General features: G+C 36.9%; 1 protein-coding gene across 2 annotated transcripts in view; it reads right to left on the bottom strand.

The window, feature by feature from the left end:
- Positions 1-18,632, bottom strand: part of Phyhipl (phytanoyl-CoA 2-hydroxylase interacting protein like) — a 40,045-nt gene that overhangs the window by 10,044 nt on the left and 11,369 nt on the right. For both annotated transcript variants that reach the window (XM_059281532.1, XM_059281534.1), the window contains exons 2-3: positions 2,694-2,890; positions 801-975 (exon numbers count right to left, since the gene is read on the bottom strand). In XM_059281532.1, the coding sequence (XP_059137515.1) occupies positions 801-975; positions 2,694-2,890 (372 nt within the window). The remainder of the gene's footprint in view (positions 1-800; positions 976-2,693; positions 2,891-18,632) is intronic.

Raw genomic sequence — 18,632 nt, 5'->3', positions numbered from 1 at the left:
CATTTTTCTTTATGATACATTAAAATGGTGGATCTTATAATTCATGAGATACAGAGAAATATAAAAAAATATGGTACTTGCAAGAAACTTTTTACCTTGTTCTCAAATACTGAAATCCTTAGCAGTCAAGAGTGTTAACATTCTTAGCAGTTTCATCACAGTGAATTTCATAAGTGAATTTCAGCCTCTTAACATGCCCTTAGAGTTTTACAGATACCAGGATGAGTAGTAGATAATCATGAGCTGCATCTAAAAGAATGCAAGTGTGTGGCCAGGTAAGAAGGGATTGGGTCTTATCTGAAGAATGCCACAGATGGGGGAGTTGCTAAGCAACCTGGAAACAGATGAGCGAATTGTTTTCTAGAATTTTTTCTACCAGCTCTTTCATGTTAAACAGCCTCTCTCTAACTTCTTTTTTTTCTGTATCTAAGTGCACGTATGAGCACAGTATGGAGGCCAGAGGTCATGTCGAGTGTCAAGTGCCATCCACCTTATTTTTTGAGACAGGGTCTTTCACTGACCTAATGCTTTCCAAGAAGCTAGGCTGCTTGTCTACAGAGTCCCAGAGATCTGCCTGCCATCGCCATTAAGGCAGAGCTGGGATTACAAGCATGTGCCTGTAATTCCTGGCTTTTTAAAATGGGTTCTGGGATTCAAGTCAGGTCCACATGCATGCAAGGCGAGCCATTTACCATCCGAGCACCACACCTCCAATGAAATGCTTACTCGCCTTGTAGGTACAGAAAGTTGCTGATGAGCTTTCTAAGAACATTAATCAATGTAAACCACCGCTCCCTTACCTGCTGTACAGAACTCTATAATTTCACTCCATTCAGATACAACATAATCACCATCAACTTGTTTTGAGGCAGTCTGCACCGCTACTGTATACTCAGTCCTTGGGCTCAGAAACCAGTGTCCACGAACAGTCATTGGCAAGGGAACAGCTTTTGCCACCAATTTTGTTGGAACATCCTAGGAAGGAAAAAAGGAAGATGAGGCAGTAAAGAATAAAGGGAAGGACAAAGTAGGGAAGGGAGAGGTAGGGAGTCAGGAAGGCTATTCAAGATAACTTTCATCAACTACAAACAATAGACAGACCTAAACTCCTGGTAAGAGCAGGGCTCCTGTTTAAAAACACCCAACAATTACCATGTTTAAACTGTTTATTTTCCATACATGGAAATTAAGGCCCAGGATGAACAAGAGACAGGCTTAACATCCTACAGTCCAAAAACTGAAAAGGACTTGTATTCTAGTTGTCGTTATTTATAACATATTGTTTTCCCCGTACATGCTATCTTCTTCAAAACAGATTTTAAAAAAGACATCAAAGAACCAAGATTAATTGATTTAAAGTCTACTAAGTTAAAAATATATTTGCTTGATGTTTATGACTTGATAATCTCACTAGAGAGGTTCATTACTAAATATTTTATATGTAAAGGGGAGAACGCTTTTAAAGTAAATATTAAAACAGACGAACTTGTTTGACATACAGATTAGGTAACCTTCAGAAAAGTATGGTGCCATGTGTCTGAAAATGTTTAGATCTTTTCAAGTAGCAATCAATAAGTTAACCTTCTGGTTGAACACTCATTACATTTCCAAAGTTGTGGTATTCATGGGTGAAGTAGAGGTCAAGCCTTGAAATATTCATCATTTAATGTTTAAGCATATCAAAGATTCTTCAAGAAGGCAAATGCCAGCAAAGGGAACACCCATAATCAGAACTGGAATTTGGTAATAATGACTGATGATTAGTATGTTCTTTCTACAATATGTAAAGCCCTCACTTATATTTAGTTTGTGAAATTGTAAAAGACATTTCCAGAAAAATAAAATGATGCATTGAATTTTCCCATCTTTTTCAAAGACCAGGTTAATGTCTGTTTTCATCATCAGTAAAAACAATGAAGCATAAGAGAAACACTTGAGCCAGGTAATTGTTATCCCTAACAGTCACATCTGGAGGAAGAGCTGTATCACAAAGGGTGAGTGGCAGCAGAGACAGCAGGTAAATGTTACATACTACAGCATGTGAAGGTTAGTAAGTTTCATTATTAAGCAAAAGAAACTGATCACCCTCCCACCCCAAAATTGACTCTTTAGGACATTTTTTAGGCCTAAAGTATTTAAACAAATGCCCACAATTTTATAAGCCAATTAGTTTATAAGCCAATTAGTTTGACTCCGGGAAGGATGTATGCTTCAATGGAAAACTATACAAAGCCTATGACACACTCTTCTGCTTCAATAGAAGGAATTGTACAGCTTGGTAAACAATTTAGCTATTCTTGTCTACATAAAGTAACTGAATTCTGAGTAGAGGGTAGCCTTCCTGTCCCCTCCAAGCTCCACTGCCCCCTCCAAGCCAGTTTTGACTTTATTTGCATAGATTTTAATATAACTGACTTATAAGTGGGTTATATCTTGAACTATCACTATAGAACAGGATCAATTTCCTTTAATGAGTTACAGTTTACTACTGATTTTTATCTTTGCATATAGTCATGATTTACCCTCTTGCATGGCATTCCATTTTCTTCAAAATTTTATTATGGGGATGTTTTAAATCACACATAATTTTGGTTCTTCTCAATGTCAAATATGTAAGTCATTGAAATTATTTTCTTTTAAAATGACTTCATACTTAAAATGTTGAAATGACTGTAAGTGTTCATTGGGTTTACCTTGTGTTTAAATTTATTAGAGTTCTTGTTCTCTTTCTTGTTGAGGTCAATGAAATAGTGTGTAATGCGGTCCTTTGACTTCGAGTCCATCTCCCATGAGATCTTGAAGGAGTCACATGTGATGTTACTTATTTTGATGTTATGTGGGACAGGGAGTTCTTCCATCTCCGCTATACCACTGTCTTGGGATTTGTTACCTGCCAGAAAACAATGCATAGAAAATTAGTTTCTGATGGATTTTTCCAGTTTTCAAAGTCTTTAGTGGTGTATATATTTCTGAATTCAATCATCTAAGTACTAAATCTAAGATTCTACTTTGCTCATAAAGTAATTCACATGATAATAAAAGATATTTATAAGGCCATATCACCAGTTTAAAAAACAGATGGCTCAGTCCTCTGATCGCTATATTTCCATTTTCCAATTTCTAACTTATAGTAACACATTGATGATCCATTTTGCTGTAAAACATCAGTTTGCCTGGTTAGGTTCTCTCTGAAAAGCCTCAAAGAGCCATTTTCCCTACATGACCAGTCAATGCTTACCCTAAATGACACAGGTATTTTAACCCAGATGGTGCCACAGAAATGCTGCAAATGAAGTGGTCCAATCAAATGAAGGGAATGCTTACAGAAAAGTCTAAGAGGGAGCAATGGAAGGCGACAGAGCATGCTGCCCCTCTTTCACTTTGGAAATGCCATACAGAAGAACAGTGTACGAAGGTTATACTACTGTATGTTCACACAATACTAAAGACTACTCATTCACTCCGACAAAGGATTTTGTTGTAATAATTTCTCTATGACACTTGAATTTAATTTTCAGTGTTGAAATAACAAACAAGGCTAAAGACAAAAGCTGAGTGCCATGCTGACTGGTGTTATTAAAACTGTGAATCATCTCTCCACTGTCATTGGAGAAACTATTAGCACTTTTCTAGCAGAACAACACAATGGCTGGAGGAGAAAAAGAAAATGTAGATGTATTTGCCATTTAAGCTTCTGCTATTTATCTTATTCAGTTAAATGTGATGAATAACTGAAACATACCTTATGAAAACCTTTGTTTTCATTAAAATGTGGGAAAAAGATGTTACCTAAATTAAAATGTGGAGATCTCTGATCAAATCATATTTTCCTATGGACATTATAAAGCTTTTATTAAGTTAAGAATCTAAATTTTAAAGATATGCATCACAGGCCCAATTCTAGACAAAATCACTACATTAACTACCTTTATGAAGCTTTCTTATTTGCTTAGAAGTTAAGAATTAAGCTAACTTCATCCCCCCTGTACTTCATGGATCACTTTAAATGAGATTTTGAAATAAGTGACAGAAAAAGAGACTGCTATAAAAACTGACAGAGCAGTGAGCAAACACCCCCCCGCCACACACACACTAACCACTCAGTCACTCTCAGCTCTGTCTCTGTGTGTGTCTGTAACCAGCTCTCCTTCCTCAGTTAAGACATGACTTTCAGAGTAATTCTGGGGGCTGGAGTGATGGCCCAGTGGTTAGGAATGCACACTGCTCTTGCAGAGAGCCCAGCACACAAATCTGTACTCCACAACCATCTGAAGTACAATTCCAGGGGATCTGTTTCCAGCCTCCATGGGCACTGGGCACCAGGCATGCATGCAAGTAAAACACAAAATAAAGAAGAATAATTCCGGCTATAATATTTTAAAGGTTAGATGATTCTAACATTTTCTGCTACTGTGTTGATCAGTAATATTGAGTGCAGACCAAATACATGATTTCATACATTTTGTCTATGCAAACATGAATGCTACTTTAAAAAATATTTTACAAGCAGTTCCTAACAACAGCATTTATTGACATGCAGAGTAAAAACATTGGCAGATTATGCTAAGAATATTTACATATGGCTTTCTCAGTGTGCTTAAAGTGCCTTATATATTTGTACATCAATCCCTATAATCAAGAACAGATCATTTTTTTAACCCCTGTAAAAACAACCCACACATCTTTTTTGGGGGGTAGGGGTAGGGGACTTTTTTCAAGACAGGGTTTCTCTGTGCAGTTTTAGTGCCTGTCCTGGATCTCACTCTGTAGACCAGGCTGGCCTCGAACTCACAGAGATCCGCCTGGCTCTGCCTCCTGAGTGCTGGGATTAAAGGTGTGCACCACCACCGCCCAGCCAACCCACACATCTTATCATACCATCCTTATCTACACCCATAGCCCATTCTCTCAGTACTAGACGGCCAGTACTCTGCCATGTGTCTTTACAGATGATCTGTTCTGCACATTTCCTGTAAATGGTGCACATGGTCCTCCATGATCTCCTCCTTTTAAGCAACACATTGCTTTCCAGATTCATCTATGTTATATTATTCATTAATTTATTTTTACTGCTAAACAGGGCTCCGTTGTATGGCTAGACCACCTTTTATTTATATCTTGAGCAGCTGATGGGCATTTCAGCTTTTTCCTCTTTGTACCTATCACAAATGCTGATGCTATGAACATTCATGTACAAGGTTTGGTGTGTACACACATTGAATTCTTTTGTGTATATCCCTAGAAATGGGAAAAATGGGAAGATCAGATGATAACTCTAACTTACTGAGGAACTAGAAGACTTTTCCCAAAGAAGCCATACCACTTGACAGTCTTTCCAGGAGTGGGTGTGGACTCTTACCAAAACTTTTTGTAACCTGTCATTTTTATATAGTTATTCTTTGCACTTTTTGCCAAGTAGGGTTATGGCATTACCACCTTTGGGTGCAGTGACAAAGAACTATCTTAAACCATAAAGAAACTCTAACGATATGGTACCTTGACTGTACACTCTATCCCTAATATTGTGAGTGATACATTTCCATTATACAAATTACCCAGCTTCGGGAACTTTGTTAGAGCAGCAGAAATGAATTCTCACTCTCTTCTATCAACAAGGTATTCTAGCCTATGTTCTATTTTTCTGAAATCAATCACTTCTCTAAGAGCTATGGTTCAGTTTAGTAGAGAATGGCAGGCAGAGACTAGAACTTAACTTGTGTGATCAGCTCTGTTAAAATGTTACTATTTCTAGGGCCTCTGAATGGCTGGAAGAGCCAGAAACCCATGCATGTGTGTCCACTAATAAACATCTATATTCCTGTATTTATGCATGAAAGCACCAATACTTATACTCACACTCCAATTCTAATCCAACAGCACACAGCAATACTCTTCCTTATAACCTCTATCATAATTTCAACAGTTGAGAAAATTTTCATCATGTATTTATTTGTTCAACATAGAATACATATAAGGAGTTTCTGAACTGCATTTCATTTTACTAATGCAAACAAATGTACTGCTACTTTAATATTTATATTAGTTTTTACCTTTCGTTCAAGCTAAACACTCAAAATATTACTTTGCAAAAATTACTTGGAAATCTGAACTAAGCTAACTCAAAATAATTTCTAAATAAAAAATACCATTAGTAAATCACATACATGTTTATGAGCTGCTTAAGTTTTCTGACGTTTACAAATAAGATAGAAGACTGGGTAAGTTTGTGCACATTAAATCAGTGTGTGTCAGACTAAGAAGCAGTGCTGGCCATGTATTTCAACTTTTCTATATGTTTGAAAATTTAAATATATATTAAAAATAAGGTATACTAGCAAAATTTACATTTCCTTCAAAAACGATTAAAATGTAGTTTTCATTGCTTTATGTTAAATACACAATATAGTTGCAAGTGACTAACAAAAAGCAATACTCTGGGGAAGTCTTACTTTATGTTCCTCTTTAAACCTAGTCACTGGGCATTACTGATACCATATTTAAAAGTAGATGGTCAAGTCTGGCTCATGAAGACCAGAAATAATGCACAGGAAATTCCACTAATAACGGACAGGAAGAAGGAAATGCAAGCACAAGTATACACGGAAAGGACCCAGACGTCATGTCAGATCTTTCTGCTCTCTATTCCTAATTATTCTCCCTCTAGTAATAGAAATGGGCTATGTTCCACAAATCTATACATTGAAGGTTTACCTACAAAAAGATTAGGTATATCTTGATAAAAGTATTTATTAAATAAGGGCTCTTCATTAACATTTTGCTGGTGAATATTGGTGTATTTAAACAACATGTTTGCAACTGGATTGGCCAAGCCATCTTTATTGTTTTCTGAAATCCCTGGTGAGGATTTCTCATGGCAGGCAGGTCCACCCCACTAACCAGTAACCAATCACATTAGTTTCTGTGTTCTGCACTTACTGATTTTTTTTAGCAACTCTAATCAACTGTGCACATATTTTATTTTCCTTATACAGTATTCATCTAATCAAAACTCTTTAAAAGTATTTGAAGTATGCAAGAATGTCTCAAGTCTTAAAAATATCTTGAAATTTAAGTGGTTATTTGCCCTATCTACTCCTTGTACAATTATTTCCTTTTCTAACTAGTATTTTGTTGTTGTTGTTGGTGGTGGTGGTTTTAGGAAAAGTGCTCTGGATCTTGTTACATTAACGAGGCTGAGATTTTTTTTCTCTTTCTTTAATGTTTGCCTTTGTCTTTACTGCTTCTAGTCTGGTGTACTATCTTTGGAATTAAACAGCCCCATCTCAGGATGAGCACTGAATTCATTTTATTTGCTTCCATGGTTTCACACTTCTTTTAAATTTTTATTTTTTAATTTTACTTACTTATTTATTTATTTTACATCCCGACTGCAGTTTCCCCTCCCTATCTCCTCCCATCCTTCCCCATACCTCCTCTCTGCCCCCCACCTCCGCCACAACCCACTCCTCTGTTTCTGTTCATAAAGGGGCAGGTATCAACAAAGCATGGCATATCAAGTTATGGTAATACTAAGCACCTCCCCTTATATTAAGGCTGGACAAGGCAACCCAGTATGGGGAGTAGGCTCCTAAAAGTCAGTCAAAGCATCAAGGACAGCCCCCTTCTATTGTTAGGAGTCCCATAAGTAGACCAAGTTACACAACTGTCACATATATGTAGAGGGCCTAGGTAGGTCCAATGCACGCTCCCTGGTTGTTGGTTCAGACTCTGTGAGTTCCTATGAATTAGATTCTGTGGGTTTTCCTGTGATGTCCTTGACCCCTCTGGCTCCTACAAACCTTCCTCCCTCTCTTCAGCAGGATTCCCTGAACTTGGCCTAATGTTTGGAAATCAGTATGGCAATCTCTCAGAAAATTGGGACTCAATCTACCTCAAGACCCAGCTGTACCACTCTTGGACATATACCCAAAGAATGCTCAATCATACCACAAGGACACTTGTTCAACTATGTTCATAGCAGCTTTATTTGTAATAGCCAGGACCTGAAAACAACCTAGATGACCCTCAAACAAAGAATGGATAAAGAAAATGTGGTATATTTACACATGGAGTATTATTCAGCTGTTAAAAACAATGACATCATGAAATTTGCAGGCAAATGGATGGAACTAGAAAAAAATCATCCTGAGTGAGGTAACCCAGACCCAGAAAGACAATGGTATGTCCTCACATATGGATATTAGATGTAAAGTAAAGGATAGCCATGCTACAATCCACAGACCCAGAAAGGCTATGTAACAAGGAGGAACCAAAGGGGAATGCATAGATCTCCCTGGGAAGGGGAAATAGAAGAGATCTCCTGGGTGGGCTGGGGGTGGCTGGGGATGGGAACTTGAGGGATTGGGTTAGGGGGTAGATGGAGGAGGAGAGCGCTGAAAGAGATGACTGGAAAGGGGGCATTTTTGAGTTAGGTAGAAACCTGACGCAAGGGAAACTCCCACTAATCTACAAGGATGACCTCAGCTCAGACTCCTAGCAATAGTGGATGGTGTATAGCCTGAACTAGCCATCTCTTGTGATCAGACTGGGGACTACCCCAATTGTCATGAGAGAACCTTCATCCAATAACTGATGGAAACAGATGCAGGGACCCACAGCCAAACACTTTTTCACTCTTAAGTTCTTTAAAGTATCTATACCTATTATCTTTCCTTGGTCAGTACTTTAAGAATATCCTGTGCATTCTGATTTACAGTGTTTTCACTATATTTTCAGAAAATTTCTATAATTTTTCTTCCTCTTATCTCTATGCATGACTAACAGAAGTTGCTGTTTTCTCCCAAAAGTATATTTTTCAATCTTAATTTCTAGTTCTATTTGTTGCATGTGACCAGTGTTGTGTGTAATGTCTTAGTTGGCACTGTATTTCTGTGACTGCTGCCCAAGGTGTCATCCTCTACCAGCAAGGTATGAAGGTGCAAGGGTGGATGCAGGTACAGACAAGTGGACTGATGCAGTTCTGAATTCTAAGTCACATTGTTGGTTTGTTTTCCTTACTTGAAGCCACTACAACTATCTTGTACTAAAAGTGGTATCTTAAACCTTATTTAGTAACAGTATTTCTCTAATAGCATACCTGAATCATCAGATGCTACTGCTTTTAAATGTGGATGTTTGGGTTATTTGGTTTAGGAGGCGCTGTTCTCTCCATTAGTTATACATTATGGCTCTTAACGTTTACAACTGTCCTTTGTTCTTCTGGCTTGAATTATTAACTGATTGATAGGAGAGCAACATCTACTTTCTTATTTCTTAGCTTTCTGTGTATTTTTCCCTGTTATTTATTTTCAGACTGTTAAATGGCTATTTTAAGTATCTCTATTCTGTGTTTTTAGAGCCAAAAGTGACTAAGTTCACAGTAGGTGAATTAAGCATATTAAGTATCTTGGTATTCACGGTTTATTTGCTTATTCACAAATCTGTCTATTGTTTTATATCTTCTCTGCTTCTGTTTCTTCCTGTATACTCCTTTGCTTGCTTTCTTTAAATTTCTTTTAACATTTAAGGGATATCATACTTTTTACTCATGGTTACCACTGTGATTGTTTTCAAGACATCCTTTATCTCCTTTTTATTTACCCTTTTATCCTGAGGCATTTCCATTAAAAATGGCAACTGTTGCTATCATGCACTCTCTGTAACAATCAATGAGCTTGATTTACATTTTCCCTTTCCTATTTTCAGTTGCATAATTTCTACCTTGCCAGAATATACTTTTATATATTTTCTTCTTCTTTTATCTTTTTTTTAAAGTATGCAGTATCAAAGAGGACATGTCATTCTGTAAGACACAAACATGAATTCTAGGGCTTATGAGGAAAGCAGCTGTGAATTAGGACAAAGTTCAGGGCCAGGGGCTAAGAACACCTGGGCGGACCTCACACACAAGGCAAAGGACAATATGAACTTTAAAATTTCATTTTCAATTGGGTATTTGTTTTGCTACTTCTAATCAGTCATCACAGATTACATATTTCCATTCTGCTAATGCCTAAGCTATTTTTCTTTGCTGACAGTGGCATTGCACTTGCAGAAGTGCCCAACTATTACAGAATGGTTAAGTGCATGCCTACTAGTAAGACAGACAGAGATGTGTGACCTTGAGCAAGTATCCTCTAACCCTCTAAGATCTGTTTCTTCATAGGCCAACCAGTATAGAATGAGGTACTAATCCACATATGAAAAACATAACTTCTGGCTTGTATTAGACAGTCAATGTTAGTTGATTAACACTCTACTCCCAGGGGCTGAAGAGATGGTTAAGAGCACTGGCTGCTCTTCCAGAGGTCCTGAGATCAATTCTAGCAACCACATGGTGGCTCACAATCATCTGTGATGAGATCTGGTGCCCTTTACTAGCCTGCAGGCAGAACACTGTATCCATAATAAATAAATAAATCTTAAAAAATAATAAAATAAATAAAAACTCTACTCCCCTCTTGGTCTAATTAATATAAAACTTTGCTAACACACTGCATTCTGTCAATACCCCTAGTAATCTTTAATGATTTATTTCTTTTGAAATCCCATTTTGTTGAAATTTGTTTGTATCCATATATATCCAAGTATTTTTAGCAAATCCATGTGTTAAAAGAGACTTCAATTTCTTAGTTTTGATGTAATATTTATGTGTGAATAATCTCTAAATTTAATTTCATGCTTCTCTCTCAAATAGACTTTTTTCCCTTTTTATTTTCTGCCAACAGAATCCTGTCGCTGAGCATCTCCAAGTGCTATCTTTAAGGGTTCATTTAGGCTCAGTTCTCTGTGGTGCTTGGTACATACACAAGAAGGAAGTCTCAAGCTTTATTTGTATGTGGTATGTCACACTACTGTTCTTTTCTGTACACCTCACATTTAAGCTGCTTGTCAGCAAACAGTTCCCTTTGTATCTAGGCTTTCAGTGCCTATAATTACCTGCATTTCTAATATAATTTCACATCCAAATAAGTAATATTTTGAGAAGCATGTACACAGCAGCTTGATCCAAATATATAATATTTCATCCCAATTTTCAGCCTTAAAATCATAAATCATAAAAACATAGCACTGGGTCATAACCTGTAGGGTTAGGATTCACAATGGAGGACACAGAAAGCCAGCTGTCACAGTCTTAGTAAACTGTTCAACAGGGAATACTCTGACACCTGCATTTCGGTAAAATCTTTTCTCTCCTCTCTGGATGGCAACCTCTGAGGTCAAAGCAGGGGCATGACTATCATCAAACTCAGAAGCCCAAGAATCAGAAGTGAAAAGAGGTTGAATGTAGTTATATATTGTGCTCCTTAGAGTGTTAAGATTTTTATGAAAAACCAAGAAAACCTATTTATCCTGCAGGGCTGACCCGTCACACACCACACTGGATTTTTCAGTTCACAGAAGAACACAAATTTCTGGTTTCACTAGCAAACCAAGTGGCACAAGATTAATACTTCATATTCCTACTAATAATCTCATTTCTAATAGCTGTACCTGGTGTTAGATTCTAAGTTAAATTATCTAGTAAGTTTAAAAGAAGATATGGATCACTGTCCCTAAAGTTGAAGAATAGTAAACATTCAACAAGTGAAGACATGTATGCATACACCCACCCACACACATACCAAATTGAAATAAAAAAGAAAGAAAAGGAAATTTCTTTACTACCTAACCTTGAAGTTAGATAACTGAAAATATATGTGTATAGGTAGATGGGCAACAAAGAATAAAATATGCTTACCTTTCCATATAAAGCAAAAACACAAATGACAAAAGATCATATTAAATGTGTTTCAAGATGAAGTAAATTTTTTCAATCTGTGTCATAACTCAAAAGTATTAAAAACAACTCAGTGTGTAGAGTTGGAAAGCTTTTGACAGATGGTAATATGAAACAGGAACAGTTTTTCTAAAGTTCAGCAGATATTTGTAATAAAAGGGATAATTAGATATGATTATAAAAAGCATCTGGTAATTCTAGCTAAGGCTCTCCTACTATCTAGGCAAATGAGGGTTTAAATAGGTTCTCAGCTAGCCACAATAAATATTTAAATATAGCATCAGACCAGAGACTTTTAGTGACAGAAAAACTTATAAGCACTTACACTAGCGAGGTAATATTCTAAATCCTTAACATATACTTTTTTAAAATGTGTATGTGGGTGTGTCTGTGTGAGTGTACGCCACACATGGCTGTACACCACATGCATGTAATGCCCAAGGAGGCCAAAATAGAGCAGCAAATCCTCTGGAACTGGAGTATTGATGATTGTGAGCTGAGCCAGTGAGTGCTGAGAACTGACCCTGGGTCCTCTGGAAGAGCATTCAGTGCTCCTAACTGCTGAGCTATCTTTCCAGCCCCCAAGTTTTCTTGAACTTTTAATGTTTATTTGTTGGAAATATTTCCCACTAACTCATGATTAAATATATGTTTGCATTCAGGATTCCTTTGTCATTATTTCCTTGCAATAGTTCAATTCACTGAGTAGCTACCACATATTCTTTCACAGGAATGTTGTATAGCCTTAGCTAAATCATTTTACATCTTTTAAAATGTAGATTGTCAATTACTTCCATTCTTCTTGGTATTTCCATTTTCTTTATTTTTCATATGGTATGCATGCGTGTTCACATGTGTATATTTGTGCAGACACACTGGCATTCGTGCTCGTGGAGATCAGAAGTTATGTCAGGTGTCTTCATCACTTCTCACCTTACACTCTGAAGCAGGGACTCTCATCTGAACCCAGAGCCTGCTGACTGGGCTAGTCTAGCTAGCCAGCTTGTTTCAGGGATCCTCTTTCTCTGTCTGCCTCCCGAGGCTGAGAATACAGGCAGGCCCCTGCATCTACCTGGCATTTATGTGTCTTCCTCTGTGATACATAATGACAGTGAGTATTGGGGATCCAAACTCTAGTCCTTACCCTTGTGCAGTAAGTACTTTACCCAACTCACTATCCCCTAACCCTTTGCTGTTGTTCTTGATTGTTCTTTAAACTGACCTTAAAGCCTGCTTCCTGAAAACCATGCTTGAAAATTACCAGGGCATCAGAAAGCTTGTCTCAAGACTCTTCTGGCATTCACTGTCAGCACTAGTGTATAGACAGGCCAGGGTTTTCACTCTACCCAACTCTTCCATGTTGTGTGGGTTTTGGAATCAGAGATTTGAGATCAGATATCTCTGTTACTTCTAGTTCTATGATTTGAGATTACTCAGATTACTTGTGTTCAAGTGATTTACCTTAAAATTGAAGAGGATTTTCACTATGTCAGGAGAGGTAAATTTACCTGGAAGCCAATTGGAGCTTACATTTAAGAGATCCTCACTTATACTTCTTTCTGGCACTTGAATTTTATGTCCAAAATGTTGTACTGCTTTTCTCAAGGCACCCAACTGCATAAACTTGAGGCACCATAAAATCTGGATCCATTGCTTCCTATGACAACAATACAAATATGCAATCCCAGCACAGTGACCAGCTAGTTAACCAACAATTCTTAGCTGAGGACTTGGATAACTCAGAATACTGGTTCCTGCACAGATGAGATTGATTTCAAGGAGACATAAGTTAATGTTAGGACTTTGTCTTCTTTGGTCTGTCAGCTGCAAAGCATCAATGACTGAACAGAATGTAAGTTTTCTCTTAGTCAAAAGTTGACTTTGGCAATATGCTTGGGTTTCAGGGTATAAAGGGCTACGTGTTTGTTATGGTAAGCATCTTTAAAAAGAACCAATTCTCAAATGAGACAGACGTGATGAAACGTTGTTATATCTATCCAGGAAAAACCTAACTTATATTTATTCTTTCTTACTTTCTATTTATGAATCCTTATGGATGTATTCATTAATATTTAATTGAATGATTTATAAAAGATAATTCACTATGTACATTTTGGATAGTTGTCCTCCATATTTCCCTTTTCATTGTGAGATAACTGTATATAAAATGTTTTCAAATGCAATCTACACCAGCAGTATACCAACCACAAAGATCAGAATGCACAGAAGCATCAGAGACACCCCAAGGGAAGGTGCTACTTGATGTAAAAACCACAACTGTCTACTACAGAGAAAATGAAGATGGACATCTTTCTGCCCTAGAAAAAAATTAAGCTTGCATCTTCAAACATTTAAAGTGCTGTTATTGACAAATTACTTAGTTATTTTATATTTTACCAATGTTCACCGTGCAAGTCTGTAAACAAGACAATACTGCACTCTGATGTGTTTTCTTTTAAAAATGAGATTTGCTCAGAGAACTGTCATTAAGTTGATAAGCTCAATGACATCTACCTTCCTAAAGAAGAACAGATATTTTATTCCCCCATCATTTAAAACTCCCTTCATTCTTGTTAAAAGGTGTCTCAGTTACAAAACAAATGTAGGCAATACTGTGTTTTTGTAAAAGGTAGTACAGTATACTATCACCTGCCAACTAAAGGTTATGAAAAGGCAAACGTAGTTCTTCCTGAGAAAATCTGTGCATTACTTTTCTATTCACTGTGACCAAATACCTCCCAAGCAACTAAGACAGGAAGGATGGGTGCTTCTTTTTGGCTCACTCTCTGAGGAGATGTAGTCCAGCATGCTGGGACATGAGGTGTCAGTCACACTGTGCCCACCTGTGTCAAGAAGCAGAGAGTGCTGAGTGCATGTGCTCACCACGTTCTCTTTCCTGCCTCCTATTGCGTCCCCGTCCCCAGACCTGGGACAAGCCACCCACATTTAGCACTAGCCTTCCCTTCTCAGTTAACCCTCTCTGAAAAAGTCCTCACACACAGGTCTAGCAATCTGTCTCCTACGTGATTCTAAATGCAGGCAAGTTGACAGTTAAGATTAACTATCACCATACACAATTCCCAAGGAAACAAATGAGGTTGTTAAGTTTAGCAAGAGTGGATTTCAAAAAAAAAAGATTAACTATCACAAGTCCATTCCTTGTCAACAAATTATCCAAAAACATCACTTTCAAACTGTAACAGTAAATATATAAAATTTAAGTTAGAGTCTCACCCCTGGACTAGTTTTAAAAAACCCAAACCTTTTACCTGACAGTTAGAAGGCTGGGACTATTCAACAGACATGCATAATTGTTGGCTGCTCATCAGTACAAGATTAGAGATGAGTGTAGAACCACAGTGTCTTTTACAATTGTCTATCAGTCTAGTAACATGCATATGTGTATATATATGCAAATTTCAAACCCTCACTGCTACATATTTTCCAAATAACTTATTTGCTTTCCTTTATAATCAAATTTCTCAGGATACTTGCCATACACTACTTTTCTTTAATTCTTAATAACTCTTAAGCTTAAACTTAGTTTCTAGGACTACAACAAATATCTTCTGTCAAATGGCAGCAACAGCTCCTTCTCAGTTCTCCTCTGACTTTCCTCTCAGGACATGCGACTTCACATACATTTTCACTGAGGGGAACATCTGAAGTAACCCATGAAAAATTTATCTGCATGAAAAATTCTGACATTCTTCCCAAGTATGCTATGAGACTCATTCCTAAAGTATCTTCCCTTATCTAGAAGGAAAGAATGTCATTATCTCTGAAGACCCAGAGAAGAATCTGAACAACTAAACCTCATAGTGCTTACCCACTACTCCCCTTGTCCAATCCCTTCTACAGTGATCTGTTTCTTCATCACACTAGGCATAAAATACACACAGCTTTCCCTGTTTCCTATGTCTTCATTTCTAAAAGCCCTATGTCATACAAAGTATTTACTCAGTAAACTTGTATGCTTTTCTGCTGGTAATTTCTTTGGTTACATGGGTCTCAGGCATAGATGTTTTAGAATTAGATAAGTGATACATGAGATCTTTTCCTCTGGCACCTACTCATTCCCATCTTGAGAACTTTGTCACACCAAAAGTTAGTGGTTCTCGGGGGTCTGCTGAAAACTGTTTCCTGATGAATGCTACATTTCGGAACCATCAATAAACCTTCAGCAATGATAAAAACACAATGTGACTGCCACTTGATACATGTCATGTTGTGCTGCAAAGACACCTCAAGTCTAAAATAATCTGAAATGTAGCTTTAAATTGTTCTTCAAATTACTCCCAAACCCAGTATTCTGTTCTTTAGCAAATGGCTCTAATATCTACTGAGCTGTACTATCCATAAAATGTATACTTCAACAACTAATGCAGGTTAATAATCTTGTTACTTTTCTAGAACCTCACTTTTTTCCTACATGAAGGCTGTGTTTTGTGTCTTACAATGCTTTACTTCCAGTGCTCCTTTTTTTTTTTTTTTTTAAAAATCTATTCCTTCTCATATCCCAATTGGTTTTATAACATAAAAACTCATCCATCTATTCATTTATTCATAGGTATACAGGATTTCACTATGTAGCTTGAGCTGGCCTGGAACTTGCTAGTTAGCTCAGGATAGCCTTAACTTCAGGATCCTCTTATCGAAACCACATGAGTCTTGAGATTACAAGTGTGTATAACTTGGCTAGATTCAAAAGTATCTTTTAAATAAGAGGATTTTTTAAAATAAATATTCCTAAACTTTCAGAGATTATGTTGGACTACTAAAGGAAATGCAAAAAAAAAAAAAATAGGGAAAGTTAAGAAGAACAGTAAGACATAAGGCTGGAGTAGGAGGCAGGGGCCAAATCACATGGAGTTTCTTTTTTTTATACTAGAGAATGAGTAACTAGTAATAGGCATAGTAACCTGCTGTCATTGCATTCATTGCCATTTTACATTTCTATGAAAGTCTTGTGAAGCACCAAGACAGAACACAATTTTAGGAAAAATAACTGTTCCACGATTAATGTATTTTATAAGTTTATGTTTCAGATTTCTGATCTTAAAGGACATCTACATTTTAAAACACAATGAAAATAAGTAGAGACATAAATTATCCGTGTAAATAACATTATGAATGTATACTAAGAAACATGTTTAAGATCACCATTAAAATGTTACATGAAAATGAATCTTAAGTGGTCTTCACATGTCAGAAAATTAAGACTGGAAAGTATTAAACCACAGGCAAAGAAGTCTGGAAAAAGTAAACTATGAAGGAGATGTCACAAGAAAAGTTCACGAGCTGCTCTAGATGAAACCCTTAGAAGAATCTGTGATGCTACAGAGTATGTGTAGAGGTGAAACACACATCTACAACACAGTATAAAGCATGTTCTACTAGAAGTGACGGCCCTGTACCTAATGGTTCAAATTTTATTGCTGTAAATTGTATCATTAGAATTTCATGAGTAAAGCCTTTAGCAAAGCAAGTGGTTTAAATATTAATTTCCAAAATCAATGGTTTTTGGTCAATTGAACTTCCTTTATTTTGGTTACTCACTTAAAAATAACTTTGAAGGTCTATTAAAGTATTAAGTCCCAGGAAAGGTAAGTTGCACCCAGAAGACAATACATAACAATAGGTCCAAACACCCAACCATATGATGTACAAAATGCTATACAAAAATATGTTTGTGAAATAAACTGAAAGATTTATTTAAAAATAATCTGTAAAAACAAAATGTAAGTGTAGGAAGACCATATATTGTTGACACTGGCACTAATCAAACACCCCATTGAACATTAAAATTGAGAGTTTGAGGTCAATACAAACTTCAAAAGCAGATTAGGTGAATATTTTAGTTTCTCATTAGCTTCCAGTGCCATTATTTTTCTGCAAATCTCAGGTTCAACATTTCATTTGTTTTATAAGTTAATATTTTCTTCAAAGAAGACTATATTGCTAAGAGAGAACAACATGTTTAGTGTCATCCACAGTAAACATGAAAACCTTACCGTTTAAAAGTAAGGAAATCTCTGTATTATAGAGCTTTGGGTCATTGTTTCCATGCTCACTCTCCACAGCAATGCCTTTAGGAAACAACTGTATCAAAAGCTTGTAGATGACAAACCAACCAACCAGCTAGGCACCAGCTCCTGATCCTATCACTTCCATGGTGAGTTATCAACACTGACCAAAAGACAGAAAGGAACGCTATATAAGAAGACAGAAGGGCAACTAAGCAGCCTGGAAAAGACTACCAAATTTTCTAATTGTTCTCAAACTCTTCCTATGAGAATCAGATAAATATTTCTAATAGCCTTCTTTCCAGATGTTTCTTTCTATATATATCACAGACATTTAAAATCCATGTCCAGAAATAACTTTGATCACTTATTACCAAGCTTATTCTTTCAGATTGCCTTCATTAAACCATTCTGATCTTATTTACTTGTGTTAAAATATCCAGCCCCCAATCTAGCACATTTAGCTATCATCAACTCCTGTTTCATATATCACCCTTTCAGTATAATCACAAAGCCCACAGATGTTTGCCTTGAATGATTAATTATACCACTCTTTGGAGGCGGGTACTGACTCTTCCTCTAAGGTTTGGGTGTAGTTTGTCCCCTAAGAGTTTGTGTGCTGGGAGTGTGGTCCCCAGTGCAGCAATAGTAAGTGATGGTGGGACCAATCAGATTGCTAGGCAGGTAAATTCACTTGTCACCAAGGCTGATGATCTGAGTTCAATCCTCTGGATCCACATGACAGTAGGAGGGAACCAATTCTCACAAGTTGTCTTCTGACCTTCACACAAGCACCATTACATATATACCCACATTCACAAAAGTAA

The sequence above is a fragment of the Peromyscus eremicus genome, chromosome 16_21 (assembly GCF_949786415.1).
Source record: "Peromyscus eremicus chromosome 16_21, PerEre_H2_v1, whole genome shotgun sequence".
Classification (NCBI taxonomy): domain Eukaryota; kingdom Metazoa; phylum Chordata; class Mammalia; order Rodentia; family Cricetidae; genus Peromyscus; species Peromyscus eremicus.
Note: the sequence above shows the minus strand (reverse complement) of the source record. Positions and strands in the feature narration are given on the sequence as shown.